At 44.1% G+C, this 18,902-nt stretch overlaps 1 protein-coding gene and 1 long non-coding RNA gene across 6 annotated transcripts in view; one reads left to right on the plus strand and one right to left on the minus strand.

Annotated features, from left to right (window-relative positions):
* LOC139042695 (uncharacterized) overlaps nt 1-5,707 on the minus strand; it is a 122,431-nt gene extending 116,724 nt beyond the window's left edge. For both annotated transcript variants that reach the window (XR_011499730.1, XR_011499729.1), the window contains exon 1: nt 2,393-5,707. This is a non-coding gene — a long non-coding RNA (uncharacterized lncRNA). The remainder of the gene's footprint in view (nt 1-2,392) is intronic.
* SLITRK2 (SLIT and NTRK like family member 2) lies at nt 1,205-10,028 on the plus strand. 4 transcript variants are annotated; one of them, XM_070502508.1, is made up of 4 exons: nt 1,205-1,763; nt 5,655-5,708; nt 5,803-5,962; nt 6,187-10,028. In XM_070502508.1, exon 4 carries the CDS (start codon nt 6,230-6,232, stop codon nt 8,765-8,767), a length of 2,538 nt encoding a protein of 845 aa, XP_070358609.1. In that variant the 5' UTR covers nt 1,205-1,763; nt 5,655-5,708; nt 5,803-5,962; nt 6,187-6,229; the 3' UTR covers nt 8,768-10,028. The 4 variants fall into 4 exon arrangements, with proteins under 4 accessions (XP_070358609.1, XP_070358611.1, XP_070358608.1 ...); XM_070502507.1 differs by having other exon boundaries at nt 1,206-1,763; nt 5,803-5,970; XM_070502509.1 differs by lacking the exon at nt 5,803-5,962 and having other exon boundaries at nt 1,206-1,763.
* The last annotated feature ends 8,874 nt before the right edge of the window (nt 10,029-18,902 follow it).

Genomic DNA, 18,902 nt, shown 5'->3' on the forward strand with positions numbered 1-18,902 from the left:
TGAACTGTTCTAAGTTGGTAACAACACGATGTGCCCCGCCACCGTTACAGTCTGCAGCAAATAGCATGGTGGATGTTTTACTCAAATAAGGATCTTAACAAAGTGGGGCGATGTATCTGAATCAGTACCGGTAAACACTCTGCCCACGTGCAAATGTGAGAACTGTGTGATCCTGAAATTGCTTATTTGAAAGGCAGGGAAATCTCAAAAAGGCTTTCTCGGGGATGAAGTAAAACGAACAGGAACGACCCTTAAAACCTCAGAGATATTATAAGAGATAATCCTTTGGACTATTACTAAAGTAAACTCTGCCTATATTCATAACATAAGATTATCAGTAATATTCTTTTAAAAAGGCCCAGCATGGTCTCCTTAGAAAACTGTTATGAAAAGAAAGCGAAGAAGAGAAGGAAGAAGCACAAAAGATTCCCAAGAGGAAGGACAAGAATGAGGTGGAAGTCCGTGCTGTGAGAACCTGGTTTAAATGTATAGGAAATAACCTTGAAAACAGACAAATGCGGGGCAGATTCATTAGCAGGAGAGAAAATTTTGCTCTTAATTTGGCACCTTCTCCTCGCCTCCCTTTCTATTCTCCACCATGGAGCTTGTGGATATTCTGAAGAACTGGGGGTTTTACAGACTCTGGAGGGGTTATGAAAAGGACAGGGGACAGTGATGACTTTCATTAAGGCTGTTCTCCTCCGGGATTAAGGGGGAAATGTCCTGATGCCATCAAATAAATTTGGCTTAAATTAATACAGCTGCAACTTTGTCCGGAATCCCCCAGGGAGAGTGAAGAGAGGCCCTAGGGAAAGCAGGTCCTGAGGGGAACTGCAACGCTCTTGGCCCAAGCCGCACCTCCCTCTCGAACTACAGTGACTCTGTCACTGAGCGCCTTCCTTTAAGCGAATCACAACCACCTGGACTACTAATAAGAGGAAAAAGAAAGAAGGAAGGGGAAAGGAGGTAGTTCCAGACAATGAGGTGAAGAATAGAAAGAATCAAATTAAAACAGGGACTGGAACACTGCTAAGGGCTTGCTTTTGTTAACACATTTGTACAAGTGTAGCTCAGCTGTAGATTATATGGAAATTCCTTGTTTACCATCCTCGTAGGAGGTCCTTAAAGATCTGCCTGCGAACTCCAATGATTGGGCGCTTACTAGTTATGGGAGGCAGCCCTCCCGGAGGGTGTCCAGCTCAGAGGGCTGGCTGCTCTTTCGCTTGTCCATAACTTCCACCCAGTGGTCTTAGGCTCCCTTCGGATGTGGTACCGACCGGGTGCCATCCTTATTTCACTTGACCGAGTCCAAGCTGCAGCCGACGGTGGAAGCTGCAAGGGCTGGGCAGAGTTCCAGGCAAGAGGGGCCGAGAGGCGTGAGCAGCGCTCCGCGGCGCTTGTCAGAGAAATGGAGCAGCGGCTCCTTTGTGGGCTGGTACATCCCCCTCCTGGGTGCACAGCGGGGACATTTGATCTGCGGGGTGATTGATAAGTGCGGGAGAGGGGCCGCTGTCCTTCCCTCCTCCTCCTCTTGCTCTCTCCCGCCCTCCTCCCTCTCGGCTCCCTCCCTCCTTCCTGCCAGTAGCGCTGCCCGGCGGCGAGCTGCTCCAGTGGGGAACTGCCTGCCCTAGGGGCGCCGCCGGCTCGCCGCCGTGCCCTCGCTCCTTGGCCGCGCCAGTCCGAGGCTGTGCCGGCTCCCGCGCCTCCCTGGGTCGCGGATGCTGCGGGCGCCTCCGGGAAAGCTCCGGGCTGCGCGCTCGCTGGTAAGTTCTGAGCGCTCGGGAACGCCGTGACGACGAGGCCGGCGAGGTGGCTCCCTCGGCCCTCTGCCTCCCCGGCCGCCTCCCTCGCGGAGGGCACGGGCGTGGGAAGACTGCGCACCCGCCGCCCTCTCCTGCCACCCCCGCCCGGGCCGCTAGCCCCGGGACCGTCCTCGCGGGCGTGGGCTCTGGGCGCAGCGCAGCCCCCGGTCCCCGCCGCCACGGGCGGCCACGCGTCCGATGCGGGCTGCCGCTCCCGAAGAGAAGGCTCCGCCGGCGAGCGGCTCCCAGGACCGGGCTGAGGGCAGCGCGCGTGGCCGTCGAGGCTACGGGCCCCCGCGCCGGGCACCGGGCGTCTAGCAACAAGGAGGAGGGCAGGTAGGGCTGCGCTAGCGGCCGGTGCCCGGTTCCCGGCGACGGGGCACTCGCCGAGCTCTCTGGTCGCCCGGAAGAGTACCTCGGGAATGGCATTCAACCGGCAATGGGAGAAGGCGGCCGGGGGCTGGCAGCAGAAACCACCCTCCACCCCCCCTCCCCCACCGCACCACCGCATCCCTGCGGGACTGCTGTTAACCCCCTGGTGGCCTGCGGGCGGCCGGGGCAAGGGGGCCTCTCCGCCCGCTGGCACTCACCGCGCCCTGTGGAAGCCCTGGCGACTCGAGCCGGACTCTACTCGGTTAGATGCAAGTGAGACTGAGGCGACGAAGTCCTCGTTTATGCCTCCCTCGCCCTAGCGAGGCCGGGGAGCGTGTGCCTTATTTTAGCGTCCGCCTCTGCCTCCCTTGGGCTCCCAGTTCACCCAGAACCTCCCCACCGCCTTAAAAGCCCGCTCTCCTAGCGGCGTGCTGCGGCGGTTCCCCTGAGACGCGGGGCCAAAGGAAACTTACTTAAAGTACTGTACCGGGGTGGAGGCTGAGTCGTTCCAAGAACCACGTTTGGGAAAGCAGCTGTGGAAGCTCAGGGACAGGCAGTAGACGGAGGAGGGGTGAGAGGATCCACCGGCCTGTGTAGGAAGCTAACCAGGGAAGGAAGATCTGCCACAGCACTTTAGGGTCCCCAGCGTCGTTCCCCCCAGCCGGCTTACCGCCACATTTCCCTCACTCTGTAACTGTCAAGAATTTCAAGCGCCCCCAGCTCCCTCCCCAAGCTCTCTCTCTCTCTCCCTCTCTCTCTGAAATTCCTAAGAAAATAGTCTCTGTTCTCAGGGAGTATTGACAGCGGCAGTTCAACTATGTCTCGAAGGAAATTACTATATTTGAGAACTAAAACTAAAATTTGATATTTCACCTTCAAATACAATTTCTAAAAAAGACACATTTAGGTAAAACACCACCACCACTATTTACGTTTGGGTAGATAGTTCTTCTGTAATTCATATTAAGCAGTAGTGAGCTTTTTGCAAAGCTGCTGGACTGGGACTCAGAATCCCTGGGTTCTGTGTCTAATTTTATAGATTCTTGAACTTAAGCAAGTCAGCACTTCCCCTGGTTGAGGAGTGTCCTCATCTATAAAATGAATAATTTCAAAGGTCTTGTACAGCCCTTGTTCAAAGGGCTTCCAATTCAATGAAATATTAACCTAATTAATAAATGTTTGTTAAATGAATGACAATGAATAAACCATGTCTCTCTAGGAACTATGTATATTTAATATTTGGAAATATGTAGAAACAAATGCCCCTTTCCTATGAAAGGTAGCTGAATTGTGCTCACACTGCATCACTCTGCTTGCACCTAATCATGCAATTGCAATAGACAGTGGGGGGCTATCACAGCGCTGCCCCCTCCCCCTCTGAGGACAGCTCATCTCAATGTTGCTCTTTGGCATAGAAAAGGAAAATTTGAGGCCCCAGAAAGAAAGCATCTTGCCCAAGACGGAGCAAGACTTAGAGGATGGGCATGGGACTCATGATATCTGGTCCAAGGCTCTTCCTGGAAGGAAAAGGAGGGGGGAAGGAGAAAGCTCGAGAAAAGTTCCAGAGGAGACTACCAGAGCCACAGGTTGCCTTAGTGCCTAAGTTTATAAACTATCTTGAGTCCTTGGGGAGGAAAGAGCTTGTGCGAGCTGAACAATTCTAGGACCTGAGCTGAACAGGGAAGGAGGAGGGGAGAAGCAAGGGGGCTTTCCGCTCTCAGAGGGCTCATTTTGCCTATGTGATCCTCTCTATCCACCTTTGGCCCAGCAATGGGGCCCTTTGTTGACTGCCTGCAGCAGGGTGGGACTGAAGGGACGAGGAAAGCAAGCTGAAAGGTTTTGCAGGACAGGCACATGGCTTGGTCGATTCCTTTTACTACTCTCTTTCATTTCCTCCTTTTCCTGCCTCAACTCCCCCATCCCCACCAGAGACAGCCCCTGGCCCTCCCGGCAACAACAGACATTTACATCTTGCAAATGGACTCCACACTGGGAGACTCCTGGGTCCAGGGGACCTTAAGATATAATTAAGGAGAAACGAGATAATGAAGGCAAAAACCCAACGCCTGGCCATTAATAATGCTATGGAAAGATTATCTGAATCCAATTGAATGTCAGAGCACAGAGGGCCCTTACAGTCCACCTTCTTCTGCCGATGGGGACGGGAAGATCCAGAAACAAGTGACATACCTGGCAACAGAGCTAGATCAGAACCCAAGACTACTGTGTCTCAGGCCAGGACTCCCTTCAGCTCTCCTTCCTTTCTCAGGAGCCAGTCTTCCTGCATCTCGGCCTCCTGTTCTCCTAGCCCCCCTGCCCCTGCAGCCTGGAGAGCTTAGGCACCCTTCTGTGGGCTCCCACGCCCAGCTGAGGCTCAGCCTGGCAGTGCCTTTCTGACACCCACTCTTCTTCTCCTTCCTTCAGGCAAAAAGCACACGTTTAAACCTCATTATCTGACTAAGTATAAAACCTCAGGGGGGAGAAGGGTTTTGTTGTTGTTTATCTCAGTCTATAAGCTAACATTGAGCTGGCTTTCCCAATCCAGACAGATATGTTTGGCCATTCACCACCCAGAAAGTAACTCTCTCAGCACTGAAACAAAGCTCTGTATGTAAAACATAAATCCCCTAGAAGAACTTCTCGCCCTCCTACACAGACATACTGGTGCGCACACACACCCCACTCTGCGCACCAAGAGCATCTGAGCTAGGAAGCTGGCAGGCAAGCGGGCCCCAGTTCTATAGCAAAGAGGCACATCTCTACACACACACACACACACACACACACACACACACACACCCCTTGTTGGGCAGATTTGGACCCCTGCTTGGGAATCTGTAATGAGACCCCCCAGGAATGGCCAGGAGGGAGTGGCAGGTGGAAGAAACCACTCGGAGGGGCTGGAGGAGGCCAGCCGGTGCGAGCCCCTTAGCGGGGCCCCTCCTGGAGAACCCCTCTCCAGGAGCTTCGCCAGTCGCTCGCCGCCCGCAGGGTTGGGTTGGAGGTGGAGTAGTTTAGAATCAACTGACGCAGCCCGGATTTGAGCTTTGCACAGCCACTCGCAGGGAAGGGAAGCATCTGCCCCTCCCTCCCCCACCGCGCGCCCTCGATCCACTGCCTGCCCCCTCCCCCCGTGACGTCACCCTAGCCCTGTCCCGGGGAGCCTGCAAAGCCTCTCAAATTCAAACTGCTAGGCGCACTGCTGCCGCTGCCACCGGATTGGAAGCGCGCGCCCAGGCTAGGCCGTCACCGCCGCCCGCCGACCGGGCCGGCCGGCTCCCCCACCTCCCTGCGCAATCGCACCCCGGGTTCCCGTCGGCTCCGCTTCCCGCCGCTCGAACCTTCCTCTATCTCTCCTGCTGCCTGCCGGATTTCTAATTTCCGCGCAACCCCCAGCCAAATTAAATCAACCAACGGAAAGCGGGGCATCCCCCTGGACGCGGCGTCTCCTTTTACCTTGCTCTCCCTCTCTTTCTGAAGATGCTAAACTACTGGCGGACTACAGAGGAGAGGGGTCCAGTCTTCTCCTGATGTGTGAGTAACCCCTACCCGGCTCTGTCTTTCCTCTTCCATTCTCCCCCCTCCCCCGCCGCCAGTCCCCTGATTTTCCCACCCCCTTTTTGCGCAGTTAAAAAAAAAGTAAAGCAATTTCTGCTGCGAGCCCAAGACGGGCGAGCCGCCTGAGATCTCTTCAAGATACCCCAGGGGAGGAGGAGATGGGCTGGATTTAGTAGGACAACTCGGTTACTAATGACTCCGCGGCTGGCTGGGACCCGCCGGGAAATCAGGTGCAAGCGTATGTGTTCGGGGACGCGTGTGTGGGTGGGCTGGGACGGGGGAGGGGAGGAGAGAAGAAACCGCTTTGAAAGACGCAGTGATTTCATTCTGCCGTGTGGCCCACTCCCCGCATTCTCCCTGCCTCCCACTCCGCCCTCTTGCTTTGCCATTTTAATCAGGCTTCCTTGTTTCTTTCTCCCCCGCATCCTGCTCTCTCCCGCTCCCCCTCCCCAAGGTTTGCCTGTAGGTACCTGAGCTGACACCGACGGTGCCTAAAGATGCTGAGCGGCGTTTGGTTCCTCAGTGTGTTAACCGTGGCCGGGATCTTACGGACGGAGAGTCGCAAAACTGCCAAAGACATTTGCAAGATCCGCTGCCTGTGCGAAGAGAAGGAAAACGTACTGAATATTAACTGCGAAAACAAAGGATTTACAACCGTCAGCCTGCTCCAGCCCCCCCAGTATCGAATCTATCAGCTCTTCCTCAATGGAAACCTCCTGACAAGACTGTACCCGAACGAGTTCGTCAATTACTCCAACGCAGTGACTCTCCACCTGGGTAACAACGGGCTGCAGGAGATCCGAACTGGGGCGTTCAGCGGCCTAAAGACCCTCAAGAGACTGCACCTCAACAACAACAAGCTCGAGGTGCTGAGAGAGGACACCTTCCTGGGCCTGGAGAGCCTGGAGTACCTCCAGGCTGACTACAATTACATCAGTGCCATCGAGGCAGGGGCATTCAGCAAACTGAATAAGCTGAAAGTGCTCATCCTGAATGACAACCTTCTGCTGTCGCTGCCCAGCAACGTGTTCCGCTTCGTCCTGCTGACCCACTTAGACCTGAGAGGGAATAGGCTGAAAGTGATGCCTTTCGCTGGTGTCCTTGAACATATCGGAGGGATTATGGAGATTCAGCTGGAGGAAAACCCATGGAACTGCACTTGTGACTTACTTCCTCTCAAGGCTTGGCTGGACACCATAACCGTTTTTGTTGGGGAGATTGTCTGTGAAACTCCCTTTAGATTGCATGGGAAAGATGTGACCCAACTGACCAGGCAAGACCTCTGTCCCAGAAAAAGTACCGGTGACTCTAGTCAAAGGGGCAGCCATGCTGACGCACATGTCCAAAGACTGTCACCTACAATGAATCCTGCTCTCAACCCAACCAGGGCTCCAAAAGCCAGCCGGCCACCCAAAATGAGAAATCGGCCAACTCCCCGGGTCACCGTGTCAAAGGACAGGCAGAGCTTTGGACCGATCATGGTATACCAGACCAAGTCCCCTGTACCCCTCACCTGCCCCGGTAGCTGTGTCTGCACCTCTCAGAGCTCAGACAATGGTCTAAACGTAAACTGCCAAGAAAGGAAGTTCACTAATATCTCTGACCTGCAGCCCAAACCTACCAGTCCAAAGAAACTCTACCTAACAGGGAACTATCTTCAAACTGTCTATAAGAACGACCTCCTAGAATACAGTTCTTTGGATTTGTTACATTTAGGAAACAACAGGATTGCAGTCATTCAGGAAGGTGCCTTCACAAACCTGACCAGTTTACGCCGACTTTATCTGAATGGCAATTACCTTGAAGTGCTGTATCCTTCTATGTTTGATGGACTGCAGAGCTTGCAGTATCTCTATTTAGAGTATAATGTCATTAAGGAAATTAAGCCACTGACCTTTGATGCTTTGATTAACCTCCAGCTACTGTTTCTGAATAACAACCTGCTGCGGTCCTTACCTGATAATATATTTGGGGGCACGGCCCTCACCAGGCTGAATCTGAGAAATAACCATTTTTCTCACCTGCCTGTGAAAGGGGTGCTGGATCAGCTCCCTGCTTTTATCCAGATAGATCTGCAAGAGAATCCGTGGGACTGCACCTGTGACATCATGGGGCTAAAGGACTGGACGGAACATGCCAATTCTCCTGTCATCATCAATGAGGTGACCTGTGAATCTCCCGCTAAGCACGCAGGGGAGATACTGAAATTTCTGGGGAGGGAGGCTATTTGCCCGGACAGTCCAAACTTGTCAGATGGAACCATTTTGTCAATGAATCACAACACAGACACACCTCGGTCGCTTAGTGTGTCTCCCAGTTCCTATCCTGAACTACACACTGAAGTTCCACTTTCCGTCTTAATTTTAGGATTGCTTGTTGTCTTTATCTTATCTGTCTGTTTTGGGGCTGGTTTATTTGTCTTTGTCCTGAAACGCCGAAAGGGGGTGCCAAGTGTCCCCAGGAGTGCCAACAACTTAGATGTAAGTTCCTTCCAGTTACAGTATGGGTCTTACAACACTGAGACTCAGGATAAAACGGATGGCCATGTCTATAACTACATCCCCCCACCTGTAGGTCAGATGTGTCAAAACCCCATCTACATGCAGAAGGAAGGAGACCCAGTAGCCTATTACCGAAACCTGCAAGAATTCAGCTACGGCAACCTGGAGGAGAAAAAAGAAGAGCCAGCCACACTTGCTTACACTATAAGTGCCACTGAATTGCTAGAGAAGCAGGCCACACCAAGAGAGCCTGAGCTGCTGTATCAGAATATTGCTGAGCGAGTCAAGGAACTGCCCAGTGCAGGACTAGTCCACTATAACTTTTGTACCTTACCTAAAAGGCAGTTCGCCCCCTCGTATGAATCTCGACGCCAAAACCAAGACAGAATCAATAAAACCGTTTTATATGGAACTCCCAGGAAATGCTTTGTGGGGCAGTCAAAACCCGACCACCCTTTACTGCAAGCTAAGCCGCAATCAGAACCAGACTACCTCGAAGTTCTGGAAAAACAAACTGCAATCAGTCAGCTGTGAAAGGAAATTATTTACAACCCTATGGCATCGAAGGATGCTTCTCCAAACTGTTGGAAGCACTGCATTTGCTCTCCTGTCTGTTTGTGTTGGCCCTTTCCCAGCGTCAGTGGGGGACTTTGCAAATGTTTGGGGGATGGGGTGAAGCAATGATACTGCTTTTTCAAGTTTTCCTTTAAATTATTTCTCTCTGGCTCTCCCCCTCCCACCTTTTTTTCCCTTCTCTCCTTAGGAATCATCACTGAACATGAATGTTTCTACAATGCATTTTTTTCATATATTTTGTTTCTTTTTTCTTCTTTTATTTTTCCAGTGTGGGAATGGGAAGAGGAGATTATAGTGAATGAAGAAAGAGTAAGCAAACTTTGCAGATGAAAACGGATATTTTGTAGAAGATCTCCAAAGATCTTTTGAGACTATAAATTCTTTTGTAAATAATGATATATGGTATTTCCGTCTTCAGTTTTCAAGATAGCCACTAGGCATCACTTCTTTGTGTTAAAGTGCCTTTGCACTTTAAGTACATTACTTAAATGTTGCTTTTAGCTTTGATAAATTGAACATATTTTAATGTGTTGTATTTTTGAAATTAAAAACACTGTAAAATAGATTGAAATGTCAGCTATATGAAGTCAACGTACAGTTTGCTTGAGTTATAGAAACCAGCCTATCATCAAATGATTCTAGTTCTAGGACTTTATAGATTTAACTGTAAAATATTTCCTTTCCTCTGGGTTTGTTGTAAGTGATTTTATTTAAGTCAACTAAGGGGATTTAACAGTGGACTAGAGGTAATAAACCACCTCAGTTGGGATTAGTAATTCATTAATAAAATATATTTAACCCAATATCAGAGTGAATTGAACAATTAATGCCCTTCCCTAAATCATTATTTTACACTAACATGGTCAGTGTTTTAGATTATTTTCCTAATTAAGAGTACATTACACAACTTGTAATATATTTTTTCTGCATTAAATTAGATATTTTTATATATTTAAATGAAAGAGTCTGTATTTCTAACTTTTTAATTGAAATTAATATTTTTTCTGCCTATTGAAACATTTTCTACAAACACACACCAGTAGAGGCCGCCACACACCTCATTTAATAAAGACATAGGAGCCATTAAATACCTGGAAGGAAGACTTCAAAGGTCAGATTCAACTTCCCAAGTAAGTTCTCTGCAAATTCAAGGCAGCAGAGACAAATGTCTACGTTACTTTCTATTTCTTTTAGGATTAAAGGTTAGGGTCAGAATCCTTCTCAATTTTCACATTTTCAGAGAAAGCAGCATTTTCCTCTTGAGTGTACCTAAGCGTTAATGGGGTGCTGTCATATCGCGTACTATTTGCATATCCAAATCAATTAGTGAGTCCCTAACCCCAAGACAGTCTGCATCTGGTTGCTTCTGCCTTCTTGAGGCATGTGTTACTTGAATTTTTCCTTGTCAGCTTGAGCAAGGCTTTCCTTTTGGTCTTAGCATTAAAATGATTTTAACTAACCAAGTCTATATAAGGTTTCTGAAGCCTATTAGCCTGTAAATAATTTTTAGATGCAAATATTATTTTGTGATTTAAACAAACAGCCCTTCTTTACAACAAAAAATCGTTTTGTTTTGTCTATTGTAAATCCTTATGCAACTGGGATGGTGATCTGCATATAAAGTAGTCCAGCTTTTCACTTCCTTATTAGAGCAATTGATGGCGTCTGAAAGCAGCACACTGTTTCCTTTTCATAAATAGGGTACTGCACATAATAATCCTTTATTATCATGTGGACATTGAAGTGGATCCTGATATCTTACTTTTAAAGCTTTAAAATGACTAATAGTACATTGTCTGTCACTATAAACAATTCATGTGATAGGCTTTCAATTAGGAATTACTTAAATCCAAATGATTTGGATTAATAACTACTGGTGCAAAATAGCTTTTTTTAAACAATAGAAGGTAATTGTGTATATATAAATGTAAAGGGCGTTCAGGAAACAATGCCTCTAACAAGCTAAAATCTCTGAATATCTACAGTGACAAGCTAATGTGTTCATTCTTTGATTAGAGATCATAATTCCTATTAAATCTATTAGATCAAAGTTGAAAATGGTGGGCTGAAATGATCTACAAGAAAGGTAATGTAGAGAGATTTTACATTTCATAGAAGAGGAGCAAGAGTATCATGCTGGTTGAACTTGGAGATAGCTCCTGGAAACCATCTCCTCTCTTCTCTTTGAGTGAAGTACTTATTATACATAAAAAAGATTTTCAAAAACCCTCTTGTGGCTGCTCTCATTTGGTGCAATTATAAATACGGAATAGAGAGGTAGGTATTTGGGGAAATGATTATGAAGGCAAATTATTATATATACTCTGTTAAAGATAGTTTTTAGGTTTAAACTACATGACTAGAACTACTGATGTAGTGATTCCACTTGGGTGTTCTTATTCTCCTGAAAGTAAATTCATTCCTGTAAAATGCCATCATCCATAGATCATTAAATCATTAGTCTTAAATGGAGATAGCTTAATATTCACTTAGTTACTTGATTTTAAAGAGGCCTCCTGGAAGAACGATTCATAAACTCTCTTGCTTAATAATTACAGTTTACTTCTAGATTCTCATGCTTCTTAGATTTGTACTTTATTAATATTAGGTTTTAAGATGAAATTGTTTGAATGTGGTCCAGACTATTTCATTTAAAGGCATAACACATCATATACTTTGAAGCTTTATTTTCTAATGCAATTACAAACACTGAGTTTATTAACTTATTAGCATGCCCACTGACTACATTGTTTTGCTTTATCCACTCAAGTGCTTTCAAACATATTTTATTTTAGGATTTTTAATTTTATCTCCTACAGCTGGATTTTGCTATTTCCTTTTATTTCACATGCAGCTTGTAATGGGTATGAGCATCAGCACAGCGAAATGGTTCCAGCCAACAGAATGCGATCTCCCCTGGCCCTGCCTGGAACAGATCTATATGTCTGGCCCTACAAATGGCAAATGGTAACTCCCTTCGATTCAAGCTCTTAATTAGTTACTTTCACTGTTTCTGAATATACCTGTGGCTAAATTTGTATTGAAACACTCAAAAATACCACTTCTCAGTCTGGACACAATTGCCAAGAGTCTAATTTGGTTCTCAAATTTGGTCAACCTGTGTGCCTTTTTAGTTTACTCCAGCAGTTGGTGAGTAAGGAAATGACCCTTCAATATCCTCTGCTTTGTCCTCTAACTCCTAAGCTGATTTAATTTCTCTAAATATTTGCATGTCATCAAGGGCTCAATATTTCATGGATTTTACAAAAAGTGTATAAGGAACAACCGAGAGGTTCTGTGATTTTTCAGACTCTGGAAATTCATTTTAATTGTACACCTTCCAGAAACGTACTGGATTGGATGCTAGAGTGAAGAAAGCCTTCCAGACAATCCTCCCAATCCAATCATTTCTTCATTCATTCATTTATTCAATAAATATTTATTGAGTGCTTGCTTCCTAGGTGCCAGGCTCTATTCTGTGTGCCGAGGGGACACAGAGATAGAATAGACAGGATCTCTGCCTCTCTCCTCCCCCCACCCTCCACAGTGAGCATAGTGCTAATAAAGGAGGACCTTATCTGAGTGACAATCACCCAGAGTAAATGGTGGGAACAGTCAGGAAATGCAGGAAGTTGGGTTTGTAAAGGTGATTCTGTACAATGAAGTATAAAACTGATGTATCATCAACAGACTAGCTACAATGTAACTACAACATCTCTTTAGAGTTACACAGCTAAAAAGGAAAAAAACCCACAAAAATAAAATAAAACAAGTTTCTGCAGAATAGGGCCCAATATTATGGCCTGAAGATAGCTATATACTTGGGCTATCTAAAGATCTACATTGTAAAGATGAGTCCAAAAATTGTAAATACAAATTCACAATGTACTTCAATTTTATGGAATATCAATATTTTAGAGGCAATATTTACTTTATATTTCAGTGGCTTAAAAGATAACATTTTGGCTTAAGTGTCTTTTACCGATACAATAAGACACTAACCTAAATCCTGAGAGAGAAAATTAAGTACTGTATATAGGTTTACTTTGCTTCTCACAATGGTTGTGCAAAAAGTCGCGTGTCAATTGAAGTTTTGTAAATCAAATTGTATTTTAAATGCATTAGGGGAGCTGCCATTTAGATGAAACTTGTGAATCCTTTTATAAAGCAGAAAACCATTTTATAATACAAGTAATCGCTCTCTAATCTCTCTGTTTTGTATGTTTGGATTTTCAATACCGACTTTGCTTAAAACAGAGCCCACCTGCATAATCAGAGTGGGTTTTGCCAGTGTGCCGCTTGTGCTACCAGTTTCTTGGTTGCTAAGGGCTTATACTTGAAAACCTGCTGCAGTTTTGTGTGAGTTGAGCTATCAAGCGATTCTATGATGGCGCAGCAGCATTCCTGAACAGCCCGAGCAGCCAACCCATTTCAACCCAATTCAGCATAGGACTCTTCTGCTTAGCAGCGTCTCCTCTCTCACATGTGGCCATGTTTCATTAGAAGATAGGGTGACTCCTGGAGTCACATCCTATAAAGTGCTTAGAGTCACAGGTTTTATAAGAAATATGTTATTATGTAAACATACTGAATTGCATGTGTGTTAGAATTTTTTAGCAGTATTTTAGCTTGAAAACACTTGTACAAATACTGTTAGATTTAGTTGCAAATAATTGTTCTCAAGTTACTGGAATAAATGGCAAATGAAACAAGCTCTCGTGTAAATAGACTTCTGTGCCAAATAGTGACATTGTTTCAAAGAATGAATGTCATATTTTGGGCTGTTAATAGGCAAAATGAAATATTGGAAATGTGATCAAATGATACTGTGTTTTATTGGATAAACTGTTTACACAGTTATTTTATGCTATCGTTAGCTTTCAGTTAATAAATAAATATTCACTAAAAATGAACATTTGAATTAGGTAGAAAAATTCTTTAGAATCTTAAGAGGAATTAATGACAAAGTATTGCTGGAACCGTCCTCTCTGCCTTGATATATGCTGTTCTAATGTTTACAAATTAAGTTCTTCTATTCTTTATATGGTCATAATTTACATATGAAGGGTACAATGAGCTTTTCAAAACATATTAATACTTTTCCATGAATGTCCATTAGTATCAGATTTAAAATATTAAAAGTAAAAAGAACAAAAACAATTCAAATAAAGATTTCTCTCTAGGAATTGAAAGACAGTCTACTGATTTCCCACTCCCCCCCCCCCCGCCCCGAACACACACACACAGCCAACTGTTTTTCATTATAAAATTCTTTCCAATACTGTAAATGAACTAATTTATATTTTATAAAATAAGAGACAGATTGACATGCAAAGTGAAGGAATAGAAATTATGAATTCATTAATGGAGACTCTATCACTTTATTCCCAAAGACTAGAGTTAAAACAAATGAGAGAGGCAGAAAGACGCATTTGCTGCTGTAATTGTGGTGATATTCTAGCAAAATGACTTCTTGGGTTATTTGCATTTGGTTGAACATCAGAAAATATCTTGGAGGTATGCTCCATTCACAAACATATAACATAACAAAGAATTTGAGATTCCTGTGGTGGACTTGACGACTTCAAACAAATCATCCTCTCTTGAGATTATTATTTTGCTATATGCTCACTGTATTCACTTTATTCGTGTAGCCTTCACAGTGTACTGAAACAATTGGAATAGTCTTATTTTAAAGTGTTTTGTTGAAGAATAAGAGTTGGTGCTTAGTAACTAGATTATCTGATCTTTTAAAAAGATTAGTTGGAATGGAATGGGAATGAAAGCAATGTACATTCTGAACATACGTAATGTAAAACAGCAAGTCGTATGTGTCTATTGATGCTGGAAAAAGACCATCAAAATAGATGTTGCCATTCCTGAATGGAGCTGGAAATGCACCTGCTCCATGTTTCCCTGGGCACCTGCTTTGTAATTAGTTATACATCATTTTCATTAATTTGATTTTCAAATATTATTTTATGTTTGCTATCAACATTACCTTAAAAAGGAACCTTTGAGCTAATTATCTGTCAGATCCAGTTACCTTGCATTTTTGCACATATTTGATCTTGACAGAATGTTGGCTACGATATGAAATGTAAGGTACTTTCCAGCTCACAAAGTGACTCTTGGGCAGACAGGATAGGTGAACGGAGTCTATTCTGGGTAATCCTTGGCCAAGTCCCTCACTTCTCAAGCCCCTTTCACCTTCACAACATTAAACCCCTGACCTAGTGTTTTGGAACATAATAACTCTCCAATAAATATTTCCTTCATGAAGCAGTGAAAGAATGACTAAGACTCTGGCTCTGAACATAAACGAAAGAGTTGAAAACTGGGGCTCAAAGTTCAAAACATTATTACAATGGATTCTTAGCTGTTCCAGGAAGTCTTAAATCTTTAGTTGGAACTTTTTCAGAACTGATGAGAAACACACACACACACACACACACACACACACACACAAAAAGACACACACAGAGACGAGGATATACTGCATGAGGATGGCAGAGAAGTTATGGTAACACAGCCAAGCTCCAAAGTTTAGTACATGCAGGCAGGCCCACTGTGAACACAACGATCTCATTCCAGAGTCAAAAGTAGCTTTGCTGCTGAGCTGTGAGATTTCCTTTGTTATTGGTTTTTGGAATTCGGAGATTCTGAGTTGATAGCAAATGCACTCCCTGACAAACTTGAATGATGAATTCTTCCAGAGCTTATTATTTACTTCTTCCTATGGCTCTGTGTATTTGATTTGTTTGTTTCTTATGTCTTCCAGATAGGAGAGAAATTCTTTGGGTTCAAGACCATATTAAAGTCATATTTCTGTTAGAACATGGTTGTCTCCTAAGTCCAATTTATACAAAATAAGAACTTACAGGTGGTATTTCATAATGAAGGGTCCTAGCATCTGAGGTTCTGATCTTCGTGCAACTATAAAGCTGTGAGGACAAATCATAGCTCTCATTAGGTCTCAGTTTCCCCATCTGGGAATAGTGTTGGACTGGATGAGCTCAGTGGACATATTCAACTTTAGTATTCTATGATTCTAGGCTATTTTACAAGTGGTTGCTACACACAAAATAAATACGGCATTGAGACAATTATCCAGGTGATTCAAGTCTGAAAATCCCGTACTCCCTTCTCCGTTCAGTTGTATAATTTGGACACGCCCTTGCTCTGACTTTATTTTGACAGGATTCAAATGCACCATTTGTCTTGGGTTAATTTCTCTTCCTAAACTTGACTTAAAAAAAGTTTAAACCACTTATCTTCTGTGTAAATCACAATATCCTACTGCTGTTTTTGGTGGAGGGGCAGGGAAGGTGTTGGGGTTTTTCATTTAGCTGTTTTGCACAGGGGCTGTCTATGGAGTTGATGAGTTTAATTATTCTGTGTGATAATTATGAAAGTTAAACTAGGAATCTGTCTAGGAAGGTCACATTATCACATTTCAGGGCATAGAGCAGTTTTCCCATTTAGTTGTTCATCTCCGAGCCTTTTAGCCAATACTGCCAAGTTCCTTATCATCAGGGAAACTGATGGACCCTTGGACAACTCAGTCGAGCTTCAGAAATTTAATGATTCATTCCAGTGAGCAAAGCTCTTAGCTGACAAAGTGGTGTCTGGCCTCTTCCTGATCATAAAATTCAGCCATAGTCTTATTGCTGGGCCACTGTGTCTCTATCTGGTCAGAAAGATTTTAACTGGAAATAAGGAAAGAAATAAAGCCCTCAATCTTGTCATATTCAGCTGACACGATCTTTGCAAGAGTGGAAAAGAGGAAAAAACATCCATTCAAAAACTTCTGCTTTCCAGAGATTTCTGAGGGGCTTATTAAAAACATTAGTGAATGAAATGAAAATCCAGCTACACTTTGCTGTGTGTTTCCTTCTGTCATGTAACAGAAGGTTACGAAAAAGTTAATGTAAGTTATCCTTGTCCAAGCCGTCATCTTAAAAAATAAATAAATAGGATGCCATTGAGATACTGCAGACTTAGAGTATGATTACATTTCAAATGGTTAACTTGAAATTTTGGAACAAAATATATTTTATTTACTAAACTGATGTCTGGAAAGCAAACACATTTTAAGCAATAATCTGGGTAATTTGAGACAGGGGCTTGTTGAAGGAATCTCATTAGTTTTAAACTGCGTTTATTCAGATTTCGTTTTGTGCAAATTCATCAGAAAGTTGTTCATTTATACTATGCAAACAGTTCAAATGTTCTGAAATTTCAAAAATAAGCAATTAATCTGATCTTGCAGAATAAAATGGGGGGATGCTCTGCCTGTGTTGATGCAATTTGTTGGTTTTCAATTTGACTTTCTGAGTTTCACTCTAGAGCAAAATCTAATATCCAAGATGGATATTTGTACAAAGGCAAGGTAAACTCTTAGGAGGAGAGGTGTAAATATATACTTTCTCAAATGATTTATAACAGAGGGCCAGCAAACAGGAGTTTCACAAAATCCTCTTGTCTTTCTTCTCCAAGAGAACTCTTCCTCAAGCCTTGATCCCTGACCAGGAGACAAATATTTTCCAATGTGAGCAAGACTTTGGATTTTACTGGGTTCTGTGTTGTTTTGGTCTTCAGTGTCACTGATTCCTTCTGATTTGTTGACTGAGGAGGCTCTGAGGAAAGCAGGAGGACCATTCAGCAGAGGACAAGGAGCCCTAGGATTTAGCCTTCCTGTCTATGCTAACTCATCATGTGACATTGGACCAGTTCCTTCTCATCTCTGAGGCTCAGTTTCCTCATCTGAAAAAGACAGTAGTCAGACTTAGCCTTCCTACTCAAGAAAGCAATTGACTAAAATGAGCTTTTTACTGGGAAAACCTGGAAGCTGCTTAATTCATAAAAATAGTAAATCATTTGCAAACTTGACACATTAACTATCATTAATAACAAATTATTTTCAACAAACCTCACACCTGTTCTGTGACATAACAGTGAAAACATTTGGACTAGAAGGTCTATTGTTCCTTTCAGCTTAAAAAACAGTCTCACGATTTTCTTTCCCTGATCCTTATTCCAGCTCCTAAACATTATAATTGTATAAATCCATTTACACAGAGAGTATGAGTAATTTCTGGTAGTCCTTATGTGGTAACAGATTGTCTCTAAAAATACAATTTATGGAGTGCTCATTGTGTGCTGAACACTCGAGCAGATGCTGTGCACATCTAAAACAAATCCACAAGTGCTCCTGAAGGCCCAGCATGTGCCCAGCAGTAGGGTGAGACTGGGGGAAATTGGAAAATTCACTAGCCTCTGTTTGTGTGTCAAGGACCTCTCATATGTTGAGCAGACATAACACATACACTTAAAATAAGACATTGCTCCTTCCCTCAGGGAATTTATAACCAAGTTGGGAAGAAGAGCTATTTGTCCTTGAAAGGGATATGAGAGGTCAGGGTCAGAAAAGAAAAAGATCAATGTAGACTAGACGGACATTACCTGAGAAGTCTGCTTGGAGGAGGCAGGACACAAAAAGAGCCTTGAATTGGGGAAAGGCTTGGGGAACCAGCAAGCTTGAAAATGTAGAGACAGAAATCAGCATGTCAAGAACAGTGAACAGCATGGAACAACTGGTTTGATTTACCTTTTGTTGCCTGTGAAAGCCAGAGTAAGAAATTTGGACTCAATTCCAAAAATAATGGAAGTTTCTTCAAGCAAAGTAAACATGGTAGAACTGTTAACATTTGTATAGGTCCTTATAAAGTAGTTCACATGGCTTTTCTAATGTTAATCCCTGTAATTACCATTTGAGTATTTTCCTTGAGCATCTCTACATACATACAGATAGTCCCCAACTTACCCTGGTTCAACTTAGAATTTTCCGACTTTACGAAAGGGATGGTGCAAAAGCGATACTCATTCAGTTGAAACAGTATGTTCTTTGAATTTTGAATTTTGCTGTTTTCCCAGGCTAGCAATGTGCCATACGATCCTCTCTCATGATGCTGGGCATGGGCAGAGAGCCGCAGCCCCCAGTCAGCCCTTGTAGTAAACAATCGATCCACCTACCACCATTCTGGACCCAGACAACCATTCTGCTTTTCACTCTCAGTACAGTATTCAATAA

The sequence above is a fragment of the Equus asinus genome, chromosome X, assembly GCF_041296235.1.
Source record: "Equus asinus isolate D_3611 breed Donkey chromosome X, EquAss-T2T_v2, whole genome shotgun sequence".
Lineage (NCBI taxonomy): Eukaryota > Metazoa > Chordata > Mammalia > Perissodactyla > Equidae > Equus > Equus asinus.